This window comes from Acanthamoeba castellanii, assembly GCF_000313135.1.
Source record: "Acanthamoeba castellanii str. Neff unplaced genomic scaffold scf7180000084745, whole genome shotgun sequence".
NCBI lineage: Eukaryota > Discosea > Longamoebia > Acanthamoebidae > Acanthamoeba > Acanthamoeba castellanii.
This window is the reverse complement of record NW_004457592.1, coordinates 626,258-641,656: the sequence shown is the minus strand read 5'-3', so window position 1 is coordinate 641,656 and position 15,399 is coordinate 626,258. Positions and strand designations below refer to the sequence as shown.

At 59.6% G+C, this 15,399-nt stretch overlaps 7 protein-coding genes across 7 annotated transcripts; 4 read left to right on the top strand and 3 right to left on the bottom strand.

Moving 5' to 3' along the window:
* Positions 1 to 388: 388 nt before the first annotated feature.
* ACA1_184420 (cathepsin Llike proteinase) lies at positions 389 to 3,537 on the bottom strand (the record flags this gene model as incomplete). The annotated part of the gene is made up of 16 exons (XM_004345989.1): positions 389 to 415; positions 544 to 619; positions 698 to 755; positions 823 to 994; positions 1,098 to 1,195; positions 1,302 to 1,371; positions 1,465 to 1,564; positions 1,674 to 1,804; positions 1,864 to 1,976; positions 2,061 to 2,202; positions 2,297 to 2,357; positions 2,463 to 2,577; positions 2,672 to 2,845; positions 2,926 to 3,067; positions 3,220 to 3,330; positions 3,454 to 3,537. 16 exons carry the CDS (start codon positions 3,535 to 3,537, stop codon positions 389 to 391), a joined length of 1,674 nt encoding a protein of 557 aa, XP_004346039.1.
* A 239-nt stretch (positions 3,538 to 3,776) lies between these two features.
* On the top strand, positions 3,777 to 5,075 carry ACA1_184410 (uncharacterized protein; the record flags this gene model as incomplete). Its single annotated transcript, XM_004345988.1, has 2 exons — positions 3,777 to 4,210; positions 4,238 to 5,075. 2 exons carry the CDS (start codon positions 3,777 to 3,779, stop codon positions 5,073 to 5,075), a joined length of 1,272 nt encoding a protein of 423 aa, XP_004346038.1.
* A 261-nt stretch (positions 5,076 to 5,336) lies between these two features.
* Positions 5,337 to 8,069, top strand: ACA1_184400 (ABC2 type transporter superfamily protein; the record flags this gene model as incomplete). Its single annotated transcript, XM_004345987.1, has 9 exons — positions 5,337 to 5,372; positions 5,463 to 6,065; positions 6,155 to 6,248; positions 6,333 to 6,578; positions 6,663 to 7,046; positions 7,119 to 7,205; positions 7,275 to 7,417; positions 7,512 to 7,677; positions 7,759 to 8,069. The coding sequence occupies 9 exons, from the start codon at positions 5,337 to 5,339 to the stop codon at positions 8,067 to 8,069; spliced, it is 2,070 nt and encodes a 689-aa protein (XP_004346037.1).
* A 56-nt stretch (positions 8,070 to 8,125) lies between these two features.
* Positions 8,126 to 9,073, bottom strand: ACA1_184390 (uncharacterized protein; the record flags this gene model as incomplete). The annotated part of the gene is made up of 2 exons (XM_004345986.1): positions 8,126 to 8,533; positions 8,636 to 9,073. 2 exons carry the CDS (start codon positions 9,071 to 9,073, stop codon positions 8,126 to 8,128), a joined length of 846 nt encoding a protein of 281 aa, XP_004346036.1.
* Positions 9,074 to 9,687: 614 nt separating this feature from the next.
* On the top strand, positions 9,688 to 10,662 carry ACA1_184380 (galactose binding lectin domain containing protein; the record flags this gene model as incomplete). Its single annotated transcript, XM_004345985.1, has 3 exons — positions 9,688 to 9,831; positions 9,957 to 10,298; positions 10,411 to 10,662. 3 exons carry the CDS (start codon positions 9,688 to 9,690, stop codon positions 10,660 to 10,662), a joined length of 738 nt encoding a protein of 245 aa, XP_004346035.1.
* Positions 10,663 to 11,078: 416 nt separating this feature from the next.
* On the bottom strand, positions 11,079 to 12,293 carry ACA1_184370 (fungal Zn(2)-Cys(6) binuclear cluster domain containing protein; the record flags this gene model as incomplete). Its single annotated transcript, XM_004345984.1, is given in 5 exon segments — positions 11,079 to 11,118; positions 11,132 to 11,298; positions 11,386 to 11,480; positions 11,527 to 11,630; positions 11,845 to 12,293. 5 exon segments carry the CDS (start codon positions 12,291 to 12,293, stop codon positions 11,079 to 11,081), a joined length of 855 nt encoding a protein of 284 aa, XP_004346034.1.
* Positions 12,294 to 12,486: 193 nt separating this feature from the next.
* ACA1_184360 (ABC transporter, ATPbinding domain containing protein) lies at positions 12,487 to 15,337 on the top strand (the record flags this gene model as incomplete). Its single annotated transcript, XM_004345983.1, has 8 exons — positions 12,487 to 12,603; positions 12,718 to 13,341; positions 13,407 to 13,500; positions 13,580 to 13,822; positions 13,899 to 14,228; positions 14,540 to 14,682; positions 14,784 to 14,949; positions 15,021 to 15,337. The coding sequence occupies 8 exons, from the start codon at positions 12,487 to 12,489 to the stop codon at positions 15,335 to 15,337; spliced, it is 2,034 nt and encodes a 677-aa protein (XP_004346033.1).
* Positions 15,338 to 15,399: the final 62 nt, after the last annotated feature.

Sequence of the window (15,399 nt, the reverse complement as noted above, 5' to 3'; positions counted from 1 at the left end):
ACAAACAACAACAGCAGCAAAGACCAAGGCCTTCTGGAAAGGGGAAAAGAAATCGGCGTTAGAAAAGAAAACGCATTGCTCCCTCCACCCCCCGACCCCTACTGGTCGCGATGGAAGGGGATCGTCGACGAGGCTTCTCTCCTTGTGGCGGCGACAATCCAGCCCGATACAAGCATGAGTGTACCACAAGTGTCACCCTCTAGATCTGTTGAGAACGTTACTGGACATGATGATGATGGAGATAGGGAGGCGATGGCATGGATGGCACACGACGATGGTTTGAAACAAAACGGTAGCCGTGTACCCGTACTGTATTGAAGAAGTTGACTGCAACGCGAGACCACAACGTTGAGCAGCAATAAAATAAAGCAAGCAGGAAGCGGCCGCTTTAGATGATGGCGTAGTTGGCTTGAGTCTGGTGCGTGCGTGCGCGAAAAAAAGGATCAACATCTCAGCCGAAACCAATGAAGAGAGCATGTCGCGACATCGTCAAGAGAGCGCCAGCGCAGAGAGAGAGAGAGAGAGAGAGAGAGGGGTACGTACAGCAATGCCACAGTTGTTGCCGCGGTTCCTTGCCATCTTGACATAGCCGTTCTCTCCCCAGTGAGTGGACCACGAGCTATTGCGAGTTGTAATTGTGAAGACGGTTTGTGAGACAGGTGGTCATCAGCGCACAACTGGTAAGAAGGAGCCGTACTTCTTGACGAGCCAGTAGTCCTGGCCGTTCTCGGTACCGTAGCCCACGGCCAGCACCTCTGCACCCGCGCGAAGCGTTAGGATTTGAGTTTAGTGGGGGAGGTGGTGATTGCAGCAAGGCGATACCGTGGTCCAGGTCGTTGGCGTCGTTCTTGCACTCGGCGAGGTAGAAGACACCGCTGGAGTAGAAGAGGAACTCGGGGTGCGAGGCGTCAATCGCCACGGCGACGGGGCCAGCAGTGGCCACGGCCATCTGGAGGGCCGCCTCGGAGGCCGACACGTTGACGTAGGCTTGGACCTGTAGAGCGCAGAGGGACAGACATGGGCCGTCAATATCAACGCTTCGCATGTACCGATACCGCCCAAACTGAACTGCGCTTCGCTCGTATCCGGTTAGGTACCTTGACACCAGAGCTGCGGTCGGTCTTGAGGCACCAAGCGTCCTGCATGAGGTAAGGGTAGCTTTCCTCCAGGGCGATACCGCCGTTGTCGATGACCCCTGCATGCCCCCACGCCATGACCATCATCAGAACCGCGAAGAGTTGTGAGCGAATCGGCCCACACCTAATGGGGGGGGAGGTCTCTGCCCTCGAAACGGCACGTACATTGGATGGCACCCGAAGCATAGCCGCCATCACAGCCAAGATTGCCGCTGGGGCCAGACCACTCGTAGCCCTGAAGAGCACAGCTGTGCGTCAGTAGTGCCTTGGTACGAACACGCTGGAGAGGAACGACTCCAAAACGGCCCTGTGGCGGCATGGCACGCACCCAGGCGCAGTCGACGATCTGCTGCTCGGACAGGGACACGAGCTTGCCCGTCTTAAGGAACCAGGCACCCTCCAGCGTACCGGTGGTACCAAAGGTCCAGCTGATGATGTGATGCACCGCACAATCGAGTCAATCGGAGGTAAACGGGTAATCTGAGACTAGTCAGAGGACATGGAAAGCAGGAAGACGCTCCATACCAGGAACCGCACGAGCCCTGATCCTTGACCGGCGTGACGGCACCCTTGGCAACCCAATCGATGGCGCCGGGCAGAGCAGCGAGCTCCCTCGGGTCGATCTGGTGGTCGACGGGGGTGGAAGGAGCGCGCCTGACGGCCTTATCCTGCCTGAAGTGTGGACACGTGCCAATCAATACGGTTTGGTTAGCGGACTATGTAGTACGCAGCGAGTGTGTTGCGGCTGTGCGCGAGCGGGCATGCAGTACTTCTTGGCCAAGGGGAGCATGACGTCCACGATTTCGTCGTAGGTCATGTCGCCAAAGTGGTTCATGGCAACTGCACGTGCTCACGACATGCGCATCAGCACCATCAAGTGATGGAAATGGGCGGATAGCAAGACGAGACGGGCTGCTGCCGTACGCTTCATGCCAGTGTCCTTCTTGTTGTACTGCTCGATGTACTCCAGGTTCTTCCTGAAGATGTTGAGCCTCATCGAGTACTCGCTGTGGTCGGCGTAGACCTTGCCGAACTTGTGCGCGTGGGCAGCGAACTGGGCGGCGACCTATTTGCGCGAGACCAGAAGGTAGATCGTACACACGAAAAATTAGTTTCCCGCCTGACACCACGGGTGCACTTCTCCGGATGCCTTTGTGTACCTCGTCGTTGTGGTCCGGCACGGGGCTGGCCTGGAACATCTTGCGGAGAACGGACAGCTTCCTGCGGCTAGCGTGTTGAACTAGTTCGCGGTGGCACGCAGTCAACAGTTAGGTGGCGGTGGCGGTGGGGGGGGGGAATGTGCACGAGGCGGAACGCGAAGGGTACTTACCCGAAGGGGTGGCGGGCAGGGCGGCCGACTGGGAGCAAACGGAGGGAATGGCGTAGGCCTGAGGCGTGCTGAAGCCGGGCTGGTACAGGTGGTAGTTCATGATGTAGATGTCTGTATGTATGTGTGCCGCCCACAAAGCCATCACGATGGGTGAGGGGCGGCCTTCGAATGGGAGGCCAGCGGAGCGCAGAAGAAGAAGCAGCACCGCTGTGGGAGTCGAAGATGGCGTTGCGGCCGCTCATGTAGAACTGAATGGGCCGAGCAACACCCTGGTGTCCGGGCTCCCTGTAGAGGTACATGTTGTACTTCTGCACGGCGCTGAAGTTCCTGAGCGTGAGCTCCCAGTTCTCCACAAGCCAACCGTTCACACGGGTCAAGCCTGTGCGCGGGCCACACAAGACACGTGTCTTAAGAGAGAAGCAACGCAACGAGTGCATAGAGAGCGAGGGCGCAACTGACCTTGATACTGGTAGTTGGAGAGGTCCGGAAGGACGTTGATGAGCGAGCCGCCGGCAACGTTGGACTTGAAGCACACCTTGCGGTCGATACGGGGCACGACTTCGAATCCGGCACCGTTGCGGTAATCGTAGATGTTCGTGGTCTTGCGAGCGCGAAGAGAGGGAATTTAGCATCAAGAAGAAGATCCGGACACAAAAACTCCATCCGGAGTCGGACGATGATGATGTTGATGTTGCACTTCTTGGCCTCAGAATCTGTGCACAGTGGGAATGGACAGCGATTGGGGAGAGGTACCAGCTCATTGTAGAAATCGAAGCGCTGACGGTTGTTGAGCCCGTCGTAGTTGGTGGTCACAGGCTCCGTAATGTTGAAGTACGGAATGCTAATGGTGCCCTCCACGAGATACTATTGGGTTCGGAGACAAGAGCAAGGCATGAAGAAAGAACATGGGTTGAGAATTTAACTAATGGTTAATGATTCCCAAAGAAAAAAAGTAGCGCAGTGTGCCGGCGTCGGAAGAGTTGGTACCGTGGTAGGCCACTTCGGCGGAGCGACAGCGGCCGCGCAGGCAATACCCAAACAAAGGGCGACAACGACGGCAAGGCGGTGCATCTTCGTGAGCGCGTGATGGAGGTTTCGCGCAAGCTTTCCCACGAAGACGCAGACGAAGTCAAAATTCCAAGCATTCCATTCGCTGCCCTCAACAAGTTTCTTTTTCTTTTTCTTCTTCTCTTTAGCCATCCGAGAATCAGGCTTTCCTTGAAGTCAAGCGATAGACAACACGACAGCAGGAAGAGGAAAGCAAAAACACTCAAGAGAGAAAGAGAGAAGAAGAAGAGACCACCACATACATGAGCGCACCGGGAGGCGAAGAAGACTTTTCCTCGGTCAAGGACCGCTGGACGCGACGAGCGGCGAGGAACCCCTCTGCCCCGCCTCCGCAGCCTGGCCAGCCGAAGAGTGGCACCAAACCCACCAAGTCGACGTCGGCCACTGTGGCGTGGTCTCGTTTAAACCAGGGCGCCAACGGCGACCTGATGCTCAAGCTGCCCATAGAGCTCCTCATCCTCATCTGCTGCACGCCGGCTATCAAGGCGCGCGACCTGGTGGCCCTCGAGCTGGCCTGCTCGCGGTTCCGTACGGGCGCCGCCCCGTCGCCCACCGAACAGGCCGCCCGGATGAAGCTGGCAGCCCGTCACCCACGGCTCGAGCCCGCGCTCTACGACGAGGCCGCGCCGCTGCCGCTGGCCAGCAACTTCAAGGGCCTGCTCTACCACATGGACGAGTCCGTGCCCGTCTTCTCCTGCCCCAGGTGCCAGTGGCGCGTGGGTGGGTTCAGGTGCCAGGGCCGCCGCCCGCCCGCCCCGGTCCGCGGCTGGGAGGCCAACGTCGACGACAGGAACGACATCGAGCCGGACCTGCCGCCGGTCCCGGTGCCGACCGGCTGCGGCCACTACCTGATGTGGGATCCGAAGCAGGGGCGCCTCAGGTGCCCGGCCGGCTGCGGGTCCCTCGTGGCGCCCACCTGCGCGTGCAAGGCCTACATGCGCGACGAAGAGGAGGAGAAGAAGTTGGGCGACCACGGCTCGCGCTATTCGGTGATGACCTACGCCGGACCGGCCCCGAGCCCACTACGCGACTCCCTGGCCCAGCTGGCCGCCAAATCGAAGGGCTCCTTCACCGGTGACGACGTGCCGGAGTGGTGGTGGGACCAGCCCCTGCGGTGCAAGACCCCCGCGATGACCTGTATCGCCTGCGGCTTCACCGTGGCCGAGCACGCCTGTCTGGGCCGGCCCACCAACTCCCACCACCTGCCGTTCCACCCGCCGCGCGCATTGCTGCAGGAGGGCTTCTACGAGAGGGTGTGGTGCTCCTATCGATGGCAGTGCTACGGCGAGGGGGGCTGTTCCGTGATCCACGGCGGACCCGAACGCCGCGACGGTCAGGGCCGGCCTGCCGACCCACGCTTCCGGGCTCTGCTCTGCTGCGTGTCGGGGGACGAATGCCGCAGTAGCAGCGACAGTAAGCCACAGCCGGGCAGGGAGGGTACCGAGATGGCGACCCTGGAGTGGCTCGACACGTTTGGGCCTCCCACCAACTACTACGACTATCGCGCTGTGAAGCTGCCGGCAGGACCAATAGATGGATGACAGCGTTATTCCACACACGGTTGATCACTACGATGAAATTTCGCTACCATCAGGGATTTGTCTGATTGGCCAACTCGCTTCGTTCGGTGGTTGGCTCGTCGCTGCTAAGCTTAAACCCCGCCGACACAAAAAGCCGGAGCCCGACGGGCCGAGGCAAACAACTCAAGAGCCTCCGCCGAGACTCCATACTGCTATCACCACACCCCCTTACCCGCCGCCATGACATCGAGCACAAGCAGCGATGACGACAGAGACCTCGAGATGACAGAGTTGGCAACCGAAGAGCAGCTGCCCGAGGTGAGCAAGCTACCATCTTTTCACTTACACTTCCCCCCCCCAAACTCTACTTATCATTTGATAACATCTATCCCCCCCCGCGTGGTGCAGGATTACTCCAGGCTCGGGGTCTCCCAGTACGCCCGCATCGATCAGCCCACGCCCTGCTCGCAAGTCCCGCCGCGACTTCGACTCAACCTCGAGTGGCGCAACCTCATCCTCAAGTTCGTCGTGCCCACGCCGCCCGCCAACCCCGTGCTCCGCCTCCTGCTCGGCTTCCTCCCCCTGCCCGGTGCCCTGACGGGCTGCCTGGGCTCGACCATGGAGATTCCGATCCTGAACAACGTGAGCGGAAGCGTGCGCGCGGGCGAGCTCGTTGCCATCATGGGTCCCACCGGCTCGGGCAAGACCACCCTCCTCAACGTGCTCTCCAAGCGCATCACCCACGGCGGCGCCAAGCACCTCACGGGCCAGGTGCTGATCAACGGCAACGACAAGGTCACGCCGGCGCGGCTCAAGCGGCGCATGGCCTACGTGATGCAGGAGGACATCTTCTTCCCGGAGATCAGCGTGCGGGAGACGGTGCGCACGGCGGCCATGCTCAAGCTGCCTCGCAAGATGTCGGCCGCCGATAAGAAGGCCGCGGTCGAGAGCGTGCTGAGCGAGCTCGGCATTGTGCGGTGCGCCAACACGATCGTGGGCGACGCCTGGAAGGTACAGTGCCTCCACCCGCCCTCCCTCGATCTATGATTAGAGATTGGAGCTGATCCCCTGACCACGGTGTGCGCGATCGTGGGCCACAGAGGGGCATATCTGGCGGCGAGAAGAAGCGAACAAACATCGCCACGGAGATCGTAGGCAACCGCTCCCTCGTCTTCCTTGACGAGCCCACATCGGGTACGTGCCTGTGTGCGTGTGCGAGTGTGTCGAGGGAAGCACCAGTCGACTGACCTTGCTTGGTGCGCGCATGAACAACAACAGGGTTGGATGCGGCGACGTCGCTGGGCCTTGTGGTGTCGATGCGCGCGCTGGCCCAGAGCGGACACACGGTGGTGTCGACCATCCACCAGCCGTCGTCGGCCATGTTCCTCATGTTCGACCGGGTGATCCTGCTGGCCGAGGGCGGGTGGACGGTCTACTCGGGTCCCACCAAAGACGTCCTCTCCTACTTTGCCTCGCTCGGCCTCCACACGCCCGGCCCACAATACAACGCAGCCGACTTCATGCGTAGGCCCCCACTCCACAGTTCATCAGTTGTGTCTTTTTGTTTTGGCTTTGCTTTTGCTGACACTGCGGTGCTGGGCGCTGCAGTCGAGGTGGTGAGCTCGACGCGCACGATCAAGGACGGACGAACCGTGCGGCAGCTCCTGATCGACTCCTACGCTGCCAACCACCCCACCACGGACGACGGGGACAAGAAGCAGCCCCTGCTCATCGCCGCCGACGACGACGACGATCAGCACGAGAAGAGTACCACTACGAAGAACGACACGGGCCAGTGGGGAGAAGAGGCGTCGCTCAAGGACGTGCGGAAGGGGGCCAAGTACCCGACGCACTTCCTCCAGCAACTGCGGGTGCTCACCGTGCGCACCTTCAAGCAGCGCCGACCAGCGATCCTCTCCACTCCCCAGATCATCGTCGTGGTTGTCTTCGCCATCGTCTCCGGCCTCTTCTGGCTGCGAATGGACAAAGACGGTACCGACCGACCCCCCTTCTATCTGAATCATGATCGTTGACCTGTTCCACTGACGCGGGGGCGACAACCAGAGGAGAGCTTGGCCGATCGCAACGCGTTCCTGTTTTACAGTGCCATGTATTGGACGATGGAGACGATGTTCATGACCATGCTGGCTTGTACGTGTTCTCGCGAGAACCACCTTATCTCCCACGCAGATAACTTAGCTGACACAATGCTCGCCACAGTCCCCGGAGAGCGGGCAGTGCTGAACAAGGAGCGGGACACGGGTACCTACCGCCTGTCCTCCTACTTCCTGGCCAAGGTCCTCGCCGAGACGCCGCTTGATCTCGTCCTTCCGCTCTTCTTCGGTTGCATCACCTACTGGGTGGTACGCAGTGGCCACACACCCCAATCCACTTCTCCTCTATGCCGAGCCTCTCACCACCCACTCTTTTCGTTTGCTTGGCTTGCGCGTCACACAGGTGGGCTTGTCCGCGCACGCGGGGGCCTTCTTCCTGTGGCTCCTGAGCCTGTGCCTGTTCACGCTCCTGGGAAGCGGATTGGGCCTCATAGTGGGCGCAGCGATCCCCAACATGCAGCAGGCCATCACCATCTCGGTCATCTTCATCCTCAGCTCCATCATCCTTGGTACGTCACGCTTGTACGAGCCCATGGGCGGCTGCTGAGCAATTGAGGTTGCTCGCCGGTTATTGACACAGGTGTGTGCAGGCGGGTTCTTCCTGTCCCAGCAGACCCTGCGCGTGTGGATTGCGTGGGCCCGGTGGATCTCAATCATCAAGTACAGCTACGAGCTGCTCCTCCTCACCGAGTACAAGGTGGGCGACGACACCTACACGCCGGCGGCGGTGAACAACCAGTACCCGACGACGGGCGGCGTGATCACGGGCGACGACGTGCTGGACTACCTCAACGTCGAAACCAACATCTGGGCCGACGTCCTGTTCCTGGTGGGCATGATCATTGTCACACGGCTACTGGCCTACTTGGCTCTGCGCTTCCTCAACAAGAAGCAGTTTTAACACACTGAGATGAGTTCTTGCTCGACATCATGTCTGTCAAGTGCATACGGATGGTTTCATGTTGGTGGATCGTCTTGAAAGAAGTGACTGTACAGCAAGTCATCGAGTGTTGGAGGATGGTCAACGAAGTTGGTTGGGTTGTGATGGGGTTGGCTGGTGGGCGCCGCCTCTTCCACAGGTTCTGGAGGTTGCTGGTGGTGCTCGAGGTGATTGATGAACGGTCCGCTCCAGCGGTCGACCACCGTCACGCCCCAGGAGAAGTTGCCTTGCAAGTCGTAGAAGCCCTGCCAGCGGCACTCGGTGCAGAGGATGCCGCCTTGCTTGTCGATCATGGGCGTCGTGAAGTGGTACACGGGGCCATCGGTGGTGGGCCACTTGCTGAACACCACCTCGGCGATGGCGGGCAACACTTCCCAGACTGACCGTGAATACAGGCGGAGGGCGTTCAGTCCCTCTAGCTCCTCCTGCGAGTCGCACATGTAGTACCCACATCAGCCACACCATGTCATCATCACCCCCGCCCACACACGCATGCCCGCCACCACGCAGCAGATGGGGCCACGAACCCGAGAGTACTTGAAGAGGTTGCAGCACTGGTCGTTGAAGCCTGTGACCAGCGTGGCGGGCACCTTCTGGCCTGGTCGGAGGCCTGCCGAGAGGTACGGTTCGATGCCCGCAGGGAAGCGGTGCTTGGGCAGGCGCAGTTCGGAGAGAGGCACCACGCGCTCGATCAACCACGGCTGGTCGGCCAGGCAGCTGAGCAGGTTGCTCGACGGCCGAGAAGAGAGGACGCGGACGTGGATGTGGGCGGAGGTGGCGGTGGAGAGTCGCACGCCTTTGAGCCAGTCGGCGAAGAGTCGTGGAGGTGGAGAGGACGATGAAGTGGACGGTGAAGTAGAAGTAAAAGATGATGGAGAGGAGGAAGGAGACGTAATCATCTTGGTGTCGAGCTGGCCCTGCGTCAGCTTCTGCCGCTTGGCCACCCGGTCGAGCTTGCCCGCCATGGTCGCGCACTCGCGGCGCACCTTCTTCAGCTCGACCAGCAGTGCAAGCGAGAGTGTCGTGCCCAGCGGTGGCGCCGACCCCCCTCTTCCCTCCACGCCTTGTCTGCTGAAGTCGTGGTGGCCCTCCTCGCCCTCCTCGTGGATGCTGTTGTGGTTGGTTGGGACTGGGGCTGGGTGCTGCGGGAATGGAGCCATGGCGGCGGTGGTGGTTGTGGTGTAGGGAGCAGGAAGTGGGTGAGGCGGAGGCGGGGGCTCCTTGCGAGGGCGGCCTCTCTTGTGCGCGTGAGGTGGGTCCTCGCAGTGGTCAGTCTCGCCCAGCCGCACGCAGCGGCCGCAGGGGCGCTGGCGGTCGCACAACACATGTCGGAGGCGGCACGTCATGCAAGGCCGGTGGCGCGCTGGGGTTTGTAGGCGTGGTCATTGAATTGGCGTAGGCGCCACTGGCGACGCATTGGCCTTGTTCTTCTTGCCCCCCCCCTCTCTTTTCTTTCTTCTTTCTCACCTCCACCAGCCTCATCTGCAATTTTTCCTCGATCACGTTAAATTTTCGAAATGCATTTGGCCAAGCTTTTAATACCCGAGCAGGAAAACTAGCACCACAACCCGCGCACAAGATGAGAAGTGACAACCGCCCTTCGTTCGTCTTCTTCGTAGCGGCCCTCGTACTGCTGGTGGTAAGCGCGTCTGCTGAAACCCTGGTATGTGGCGCATCGGACATTGAGGGCGCTTCAGCCTCCATTGTTTGCCCCTCCGACTGGGTATGCTGACCCTTTGCATTAATCCCTCCATTTAAAAGCATGTTCTTTCCATCGGATTGTGTTCGTCATTTGCAACGGTCGCTTACTTTCTTGCTGTTGCCATTGTCATTGTTCTTGCGCACCAGGTGATTGTGGGAATCCCCTTCGTGTCGTACGGCCTGCCGACGGGCACTTGCCCCAACTACGTCAGTGAACCTGTCTGCGAGTCGCACACTGTCTTTGGCACCGTGGCGAGCCTCTGCGTGGGTCGCAACAACTGCTCCGTGGTGCAGAACGCGGAGAAATTCGGTCCTTTGGGTGGCACCTGCACCAAAGTTTACAAGCGCCTGCGCTTGGTGGCCCAATGCGCACCGCTCGCCCCCAAGCCCTCGATCTCGCCCTTGCCGGCCCTGCCGCCGTCCCACACGTACGCGTGTGGCACTGCGCCCGAGTGGCAGCAAACCACCATCACATGCCCAGCCGGCTCGGTACAACCAAACACCGCCAAGCGCAGAAGATGAAAGAGAAGAAGAAGCAGAAGAGAGTTTGGGGGTGATAGTGTTAAGACCAATGGCTGACCGTAGGTGTGACTGTGTTCAGGTGGTTGTCAGGATTCCGTTTGCCTCGTATGGTCTGCCAACAGGCGTCTGTCCAAACTACGCGATCGACCCCAATTGCCACTCGACAGCGATCATGCACATTGCAGCCTCGCGCTGCTTGGGCAAGAAGAGCTGCACCATCAGCCACCCAAGCGAGTTGAACATCCTTGGCGACCCTTGCTACTACCTAAACAAGCGCATCACTGTCGTCGTTGAATGTGCGCCTGCTTCCGGGCTAATGGCTCAGATGTAGCAGGTCTTCACTTAGATACCGATATAAATCTTAGAATTGTTTTTGAAATGGCTGTGTCTTGGCCAGCCACCGCTCCAGAGTACTTGGACTCCGGTCTGGTCGACGTGCAACCAAGTGTACCAGCCATGCGGCGAAGAGGAACCCACGGACAACAGCTTGGGTGGTTTATGTTGGAGGGGGGTCTTGAAAGAAGTGAGCATACAACAGGTCATCGAGCGTGGGAGGAGGGTGGTGGTGGTGGTCAAGGAAGCTGTTTGGGTCGTGGTGATGAGCAGGTGTAGGGTCGGCGTGAAGATGATGGGGTTGGCTGGCAGGCGCCGCCTCTTCTTGTGCTGCTGGTTGTGGGAGGGCGGGCTGGTGATGATGGTGGTGCTCGGGGTGATTGACGAAAGATTCGCTCCAGCGGTCAAGGATGCTCACGCCCCAGGAGATGGTGCCTTGCCAGTCGTAGAAGCCCTGCCAGCGGCACTCAGTGTAGAGGATGCCGCCTTGCTTGTCGATCATGGGCGCCACGAAGGTGTAAATGGGGCCAGCGCTAGTGGGGCACTTGCAGAACACCTCCTCGGCAAGAGGAGTCAACGCTTCCCAGACTGACCGCGGATACAGGCGGAGCCCGTTCAGCTCCTCTAGCTCCTCCTGCAATCCACCCATCACCCCTCAGCAACAGATCAGCAACACCATCAAAACAAACTCCATCGGAACATAACAGGTGGGGCCACGAACCCGAGAGTACTTGAAGAGGTTGCAGAACTGGTCGTTGAAGCCTGTGACCAGCGTGGCGGGCATCTCCTGGCCTGGCCGGAGGTACTGTTCGCTACCTGCCGGGAAGCGGTGCTTGGGCAGGCGCAGTTCGGAGAGAGGCACCACGCGCTCGATCATCCACGGCCGGTCGGACAGGCAGCTGAGCAGGTTGCTCGACGGCTGGGCGGATAGGAGGCGAAAATGGGTGGTGGGGGAGGGCCTCACGCCTTCGAGCCAGTCGGCAGGCGAGAAGGATCGAGAGGGCGCCAAGGAGAAAAAGTAGAAGATGAAGAAGATGGAGAAGAAGAGGCTGAAGATGGAGAAGAAGAAGCTGAAGATGATGAAGAGCGGGAAGGAGATTGGAGAAGGTTGTCGAGCTGGCCCTGCATCAGCTTCTGCCGCTTGGCCATCCGGTCGAGCTTGCCCGCCATGGCCGCGCACTCGCGGCGCACCTTCTTCAGCTCGACCAGGAGGGCAAGCGAGAGTGTCGTGTCCAGCGGTGGCACCGGCCCCCCTCTTCCCTCCGCGCCTTGTCTGTCCAAGCCGTGGTGGCCCTCCTCCCCTTCTTCCCTGAGCTGGTGGCTCCCCGCGTTGGTCGGCGCCTGCAAACTGGGCGGGCTGCTGGCTACGGGCTCAGCGGTCGTGGACCTTGCGGCCGGGCGCAGGGGTGGTGCCGCGGTGGTGATTGCGGCTCGAGTGGGAGGCGGGGGCGGGTGCTCCTTGCGAGGGCGGCCTCTCTTGTGCGCGCGGGGCGGGTCCACGCAGTGGTCTGTCTCGCCCAGTCGCGCACAGCGGCCGCAGGGGCGCTGGCGGTCGCACAACACATGCCGAAGGCGGCACGTCATACAAGGCCCGTGGCGCGCTGGGGTTGTCGGCGTGGCTGGCTCCATCTTCTTCTTTGATTCCGGCCTGGAGTTTCTTCCTCCTCTACCCTCGCCAAAATTTGGATTGGTCTAGCGCTTCGTTTTCTGGTTGGCTCCGTCGCTTGAAACTCCCGGAGTTGCTATCTTTTTATACGGCCGGAAATGCGGCAGTCTTGTCTACTTCACACCCGAGTTCTGCACCGGAGGACACCAACCACACATGCTATCCGATACCAGCTCGAGCTCTTCTTCCGGGTCTTTGGCAGAAGACGTGGGCGATGCGCTCACCGCGGACCACGGACCATACACCGCCCGCCCCTCCACAGACCTCTTTGACGTGCGCCACCCCCCACCCTCACTTGAATGTTTTATAAAATAATAATGTAGTAATAATAGTAATAATAATAATGCTAATAATAATAAATTATTATGCCCTGTATGGCGCGAGCAGGATGAGGAGGAGCTTGCCAACGAGTTCGGGGCGTCGATCTTCGCGCGAATAGACCAGGACACACCCTTCTCCTGCCGCCCGCCTAAGAACAGGCTCAACCTCGAGTGGCGCGACATCAACTACAAGATCACCTACGCACAGCCGGCCTTCGAAAACCGCTTCTTCCAGACGGCGCTCAAGTTCCTCCCGCTCCCGCCCGCGCTTCTCACGCGCTTAGGCCTCTACAAGACCGGCGAGATACCGATCCTGAACAACGTGAGCGGGAGTGTGGGCGCGGGCGAGCTCGTTGCCATCATGGGTCCCACCGGCTCGGGCAAGACCACCCTCCTCAACGTGCTCTCCAAGCGCATCACCCACGGCGGCGCCAACCATCTCACGGGCCAGGTGCTGATCAACGGCAACGACAAGATTACGGCCGCACGGCTCAAGCGGCGCATGGCCTACGTGCTGCAGGAGGATATTTTCTTCCCGGAGATCAGCGTGCGGGAGACGGTGCGCACGGCGGCCATGCTCAAGCTGCCGCGCAAGATGTCGGCCGCCGACAAGAAGGCTGCCGTGGAGGACGTGTTGAACGAGTTGGGCATCTCGCGATGCGCCAACACGATCGTTGGCGACGGCTGGACCGTACGGGCATCATTCACCCAGCCCTCGATCTTACCCACGTACAAGAACTAATCGTGACGAAACAGAGGGGCGTGTCCGGAGGCGAGAGAAAGCGAACGAACATCGCCACGGAGATCGTCGGTAACCGACCACTCGTCTTCCTGGACGAGCCCACCACCGGTACCCACCCATCTTCCATTCCATCTGCAGAAGTGCCTTGTCTGATGCGCTCCTCATGCATGAATACCAACAACAACAGGGTTGGATGCGGCGACGTCGCTGGGCCTTGTGGTGTCGATGCGCGCGCTGGCCCAGAGCGGACACACGGTGGTGTCGACCATCCACCAGCCGTCGTCGGCCATGTTCCTCATGTTCGACCGGGTGATCCTGCTGGCCGAGGGCGGGTGGACGGTCTACTCGGGTCCCACCAAAGACGTCCTCTCCTACTTTGCCTCGCTCGGCCTCCACGCGCCAATCGGCTACAACGCGGCTGACTTCATGCGTACGGCTCCCATTCATTGCCTATGGTCATTGTCTCCCCGTTTTTTGCTGATGCGAATGCGAGGCCGGTTCTGCAGTCGAGGTGGTGAGCTGCCACAAGCCGAGCAAGGACGGACGAACCGTGCGGCAGCTCCTGATCGACTCCTACGCTGCCCAGGAGCAGAAGCAGGAGCAGCCGGCGGAGAAGGAGATGCAAGAAGAAGAGGACCAGAGTGAGCTGGAGCGGACGGTGCAAGACCTGAGAAAGGGGAAGAAGTACACGACGCCCTTCTGGTTGCAGCTTTGGATCCTGGCCCAGCGCACATTCAAGCAGCGGCGGGCCGAGATTTTGTGCTGGCGGCAAGTAGTCCTCGTCGTGGCGCTCGCCGTGCTTTCGGGCCTGCTGTGGTTGCGTCTTGGCAAGGACGGTGCGCTCCCTTTACTCCCTGAACTCGACAACCTTGGCCCTCTGCATCTGCTGAAGCTGGATGCACAAACACCACAGAAAGACAAATCGGCGACCGAAACGGATTCTTGTTCTTCAGGTATGGTCCCTTACTCTGCCTACTCGAGCTACTCACTTGCTTGTGTTGACTTCTTTTCCACATTTGCCTCAATGTAGTACGATGCAATGGCTGATGATGCCCTGGTTCGAGACGTTGATGGCATGTACGTGCTCACACGCCAGCCAAATGCGAGTTGATTGGAGCCTGACGCCCAAGTAATCTCTGCCTTCTAGTCCCTGCGGAGCGAGCGGTGCTGAACAAGGAGCGGGACACGGGCACCTACCGCCTCTCGGCGTACTACTTGGCCAAGGTCCTTGCTGAGGTCCCACTCATGCTGGTTCTCCCCTTCGTTTACGCCGTAATCACCTACTGGATGGTACGTTACACCACGAGTACTACCCATGAATAGGTGGCATCATCAGTGCCGGTGTTCATCAATCTTCGTTCTATTCGTTCTTCTTCGTTCTTTTCCTGCAGGTGGGACTTACGGAACACGCCGGGGCCTTCTTCCTGTACGTCCTCACGATCTGCATGCTCGCCGTCTTCAGCAGCGTCATGGGCCTCCTCATCGGGACTACCATTCCCGACATGTCCAAGGCGATGGTGCTCTCCGTCATCATTCTCCTGGTCACTATACTTCTCGGTACGCTTTGGCCCCTTCGTCTTCTTCATAATTTCGGTGCTCACATCACAGCATTATCTTCTCTTGTTCAGGTGGATTCTTCATCAGCAGGAGGACGCTGCGAGATTGGATCTTCTGGGCGCGCTGGACCTCGTTCATGAAGTACACCTACGAACTGGCTCTCCTCAACGAGTACCACATCGGACACGACACCTTCACGCCATCCACGGTCAACAGCCAGTACGCGACTGATTTGACCGGCGGCGTCATTACGGGCGAGGCCGTGCTCGACCATGCCAACGTCGAAACCAAGATCTGGGCCGACTTCCTCTTCCTCGCGGGCTCCATCGTGTTGGCCCACACGCTGGCCTACCTCTCCCTGCGCTTCCTCAACAAGAAAAAGATCTAGATTTGAAGGAAAAACAAAAGGAAAACAATGAAAATTTGGAAAACAAAGGACAAATTGCGAGG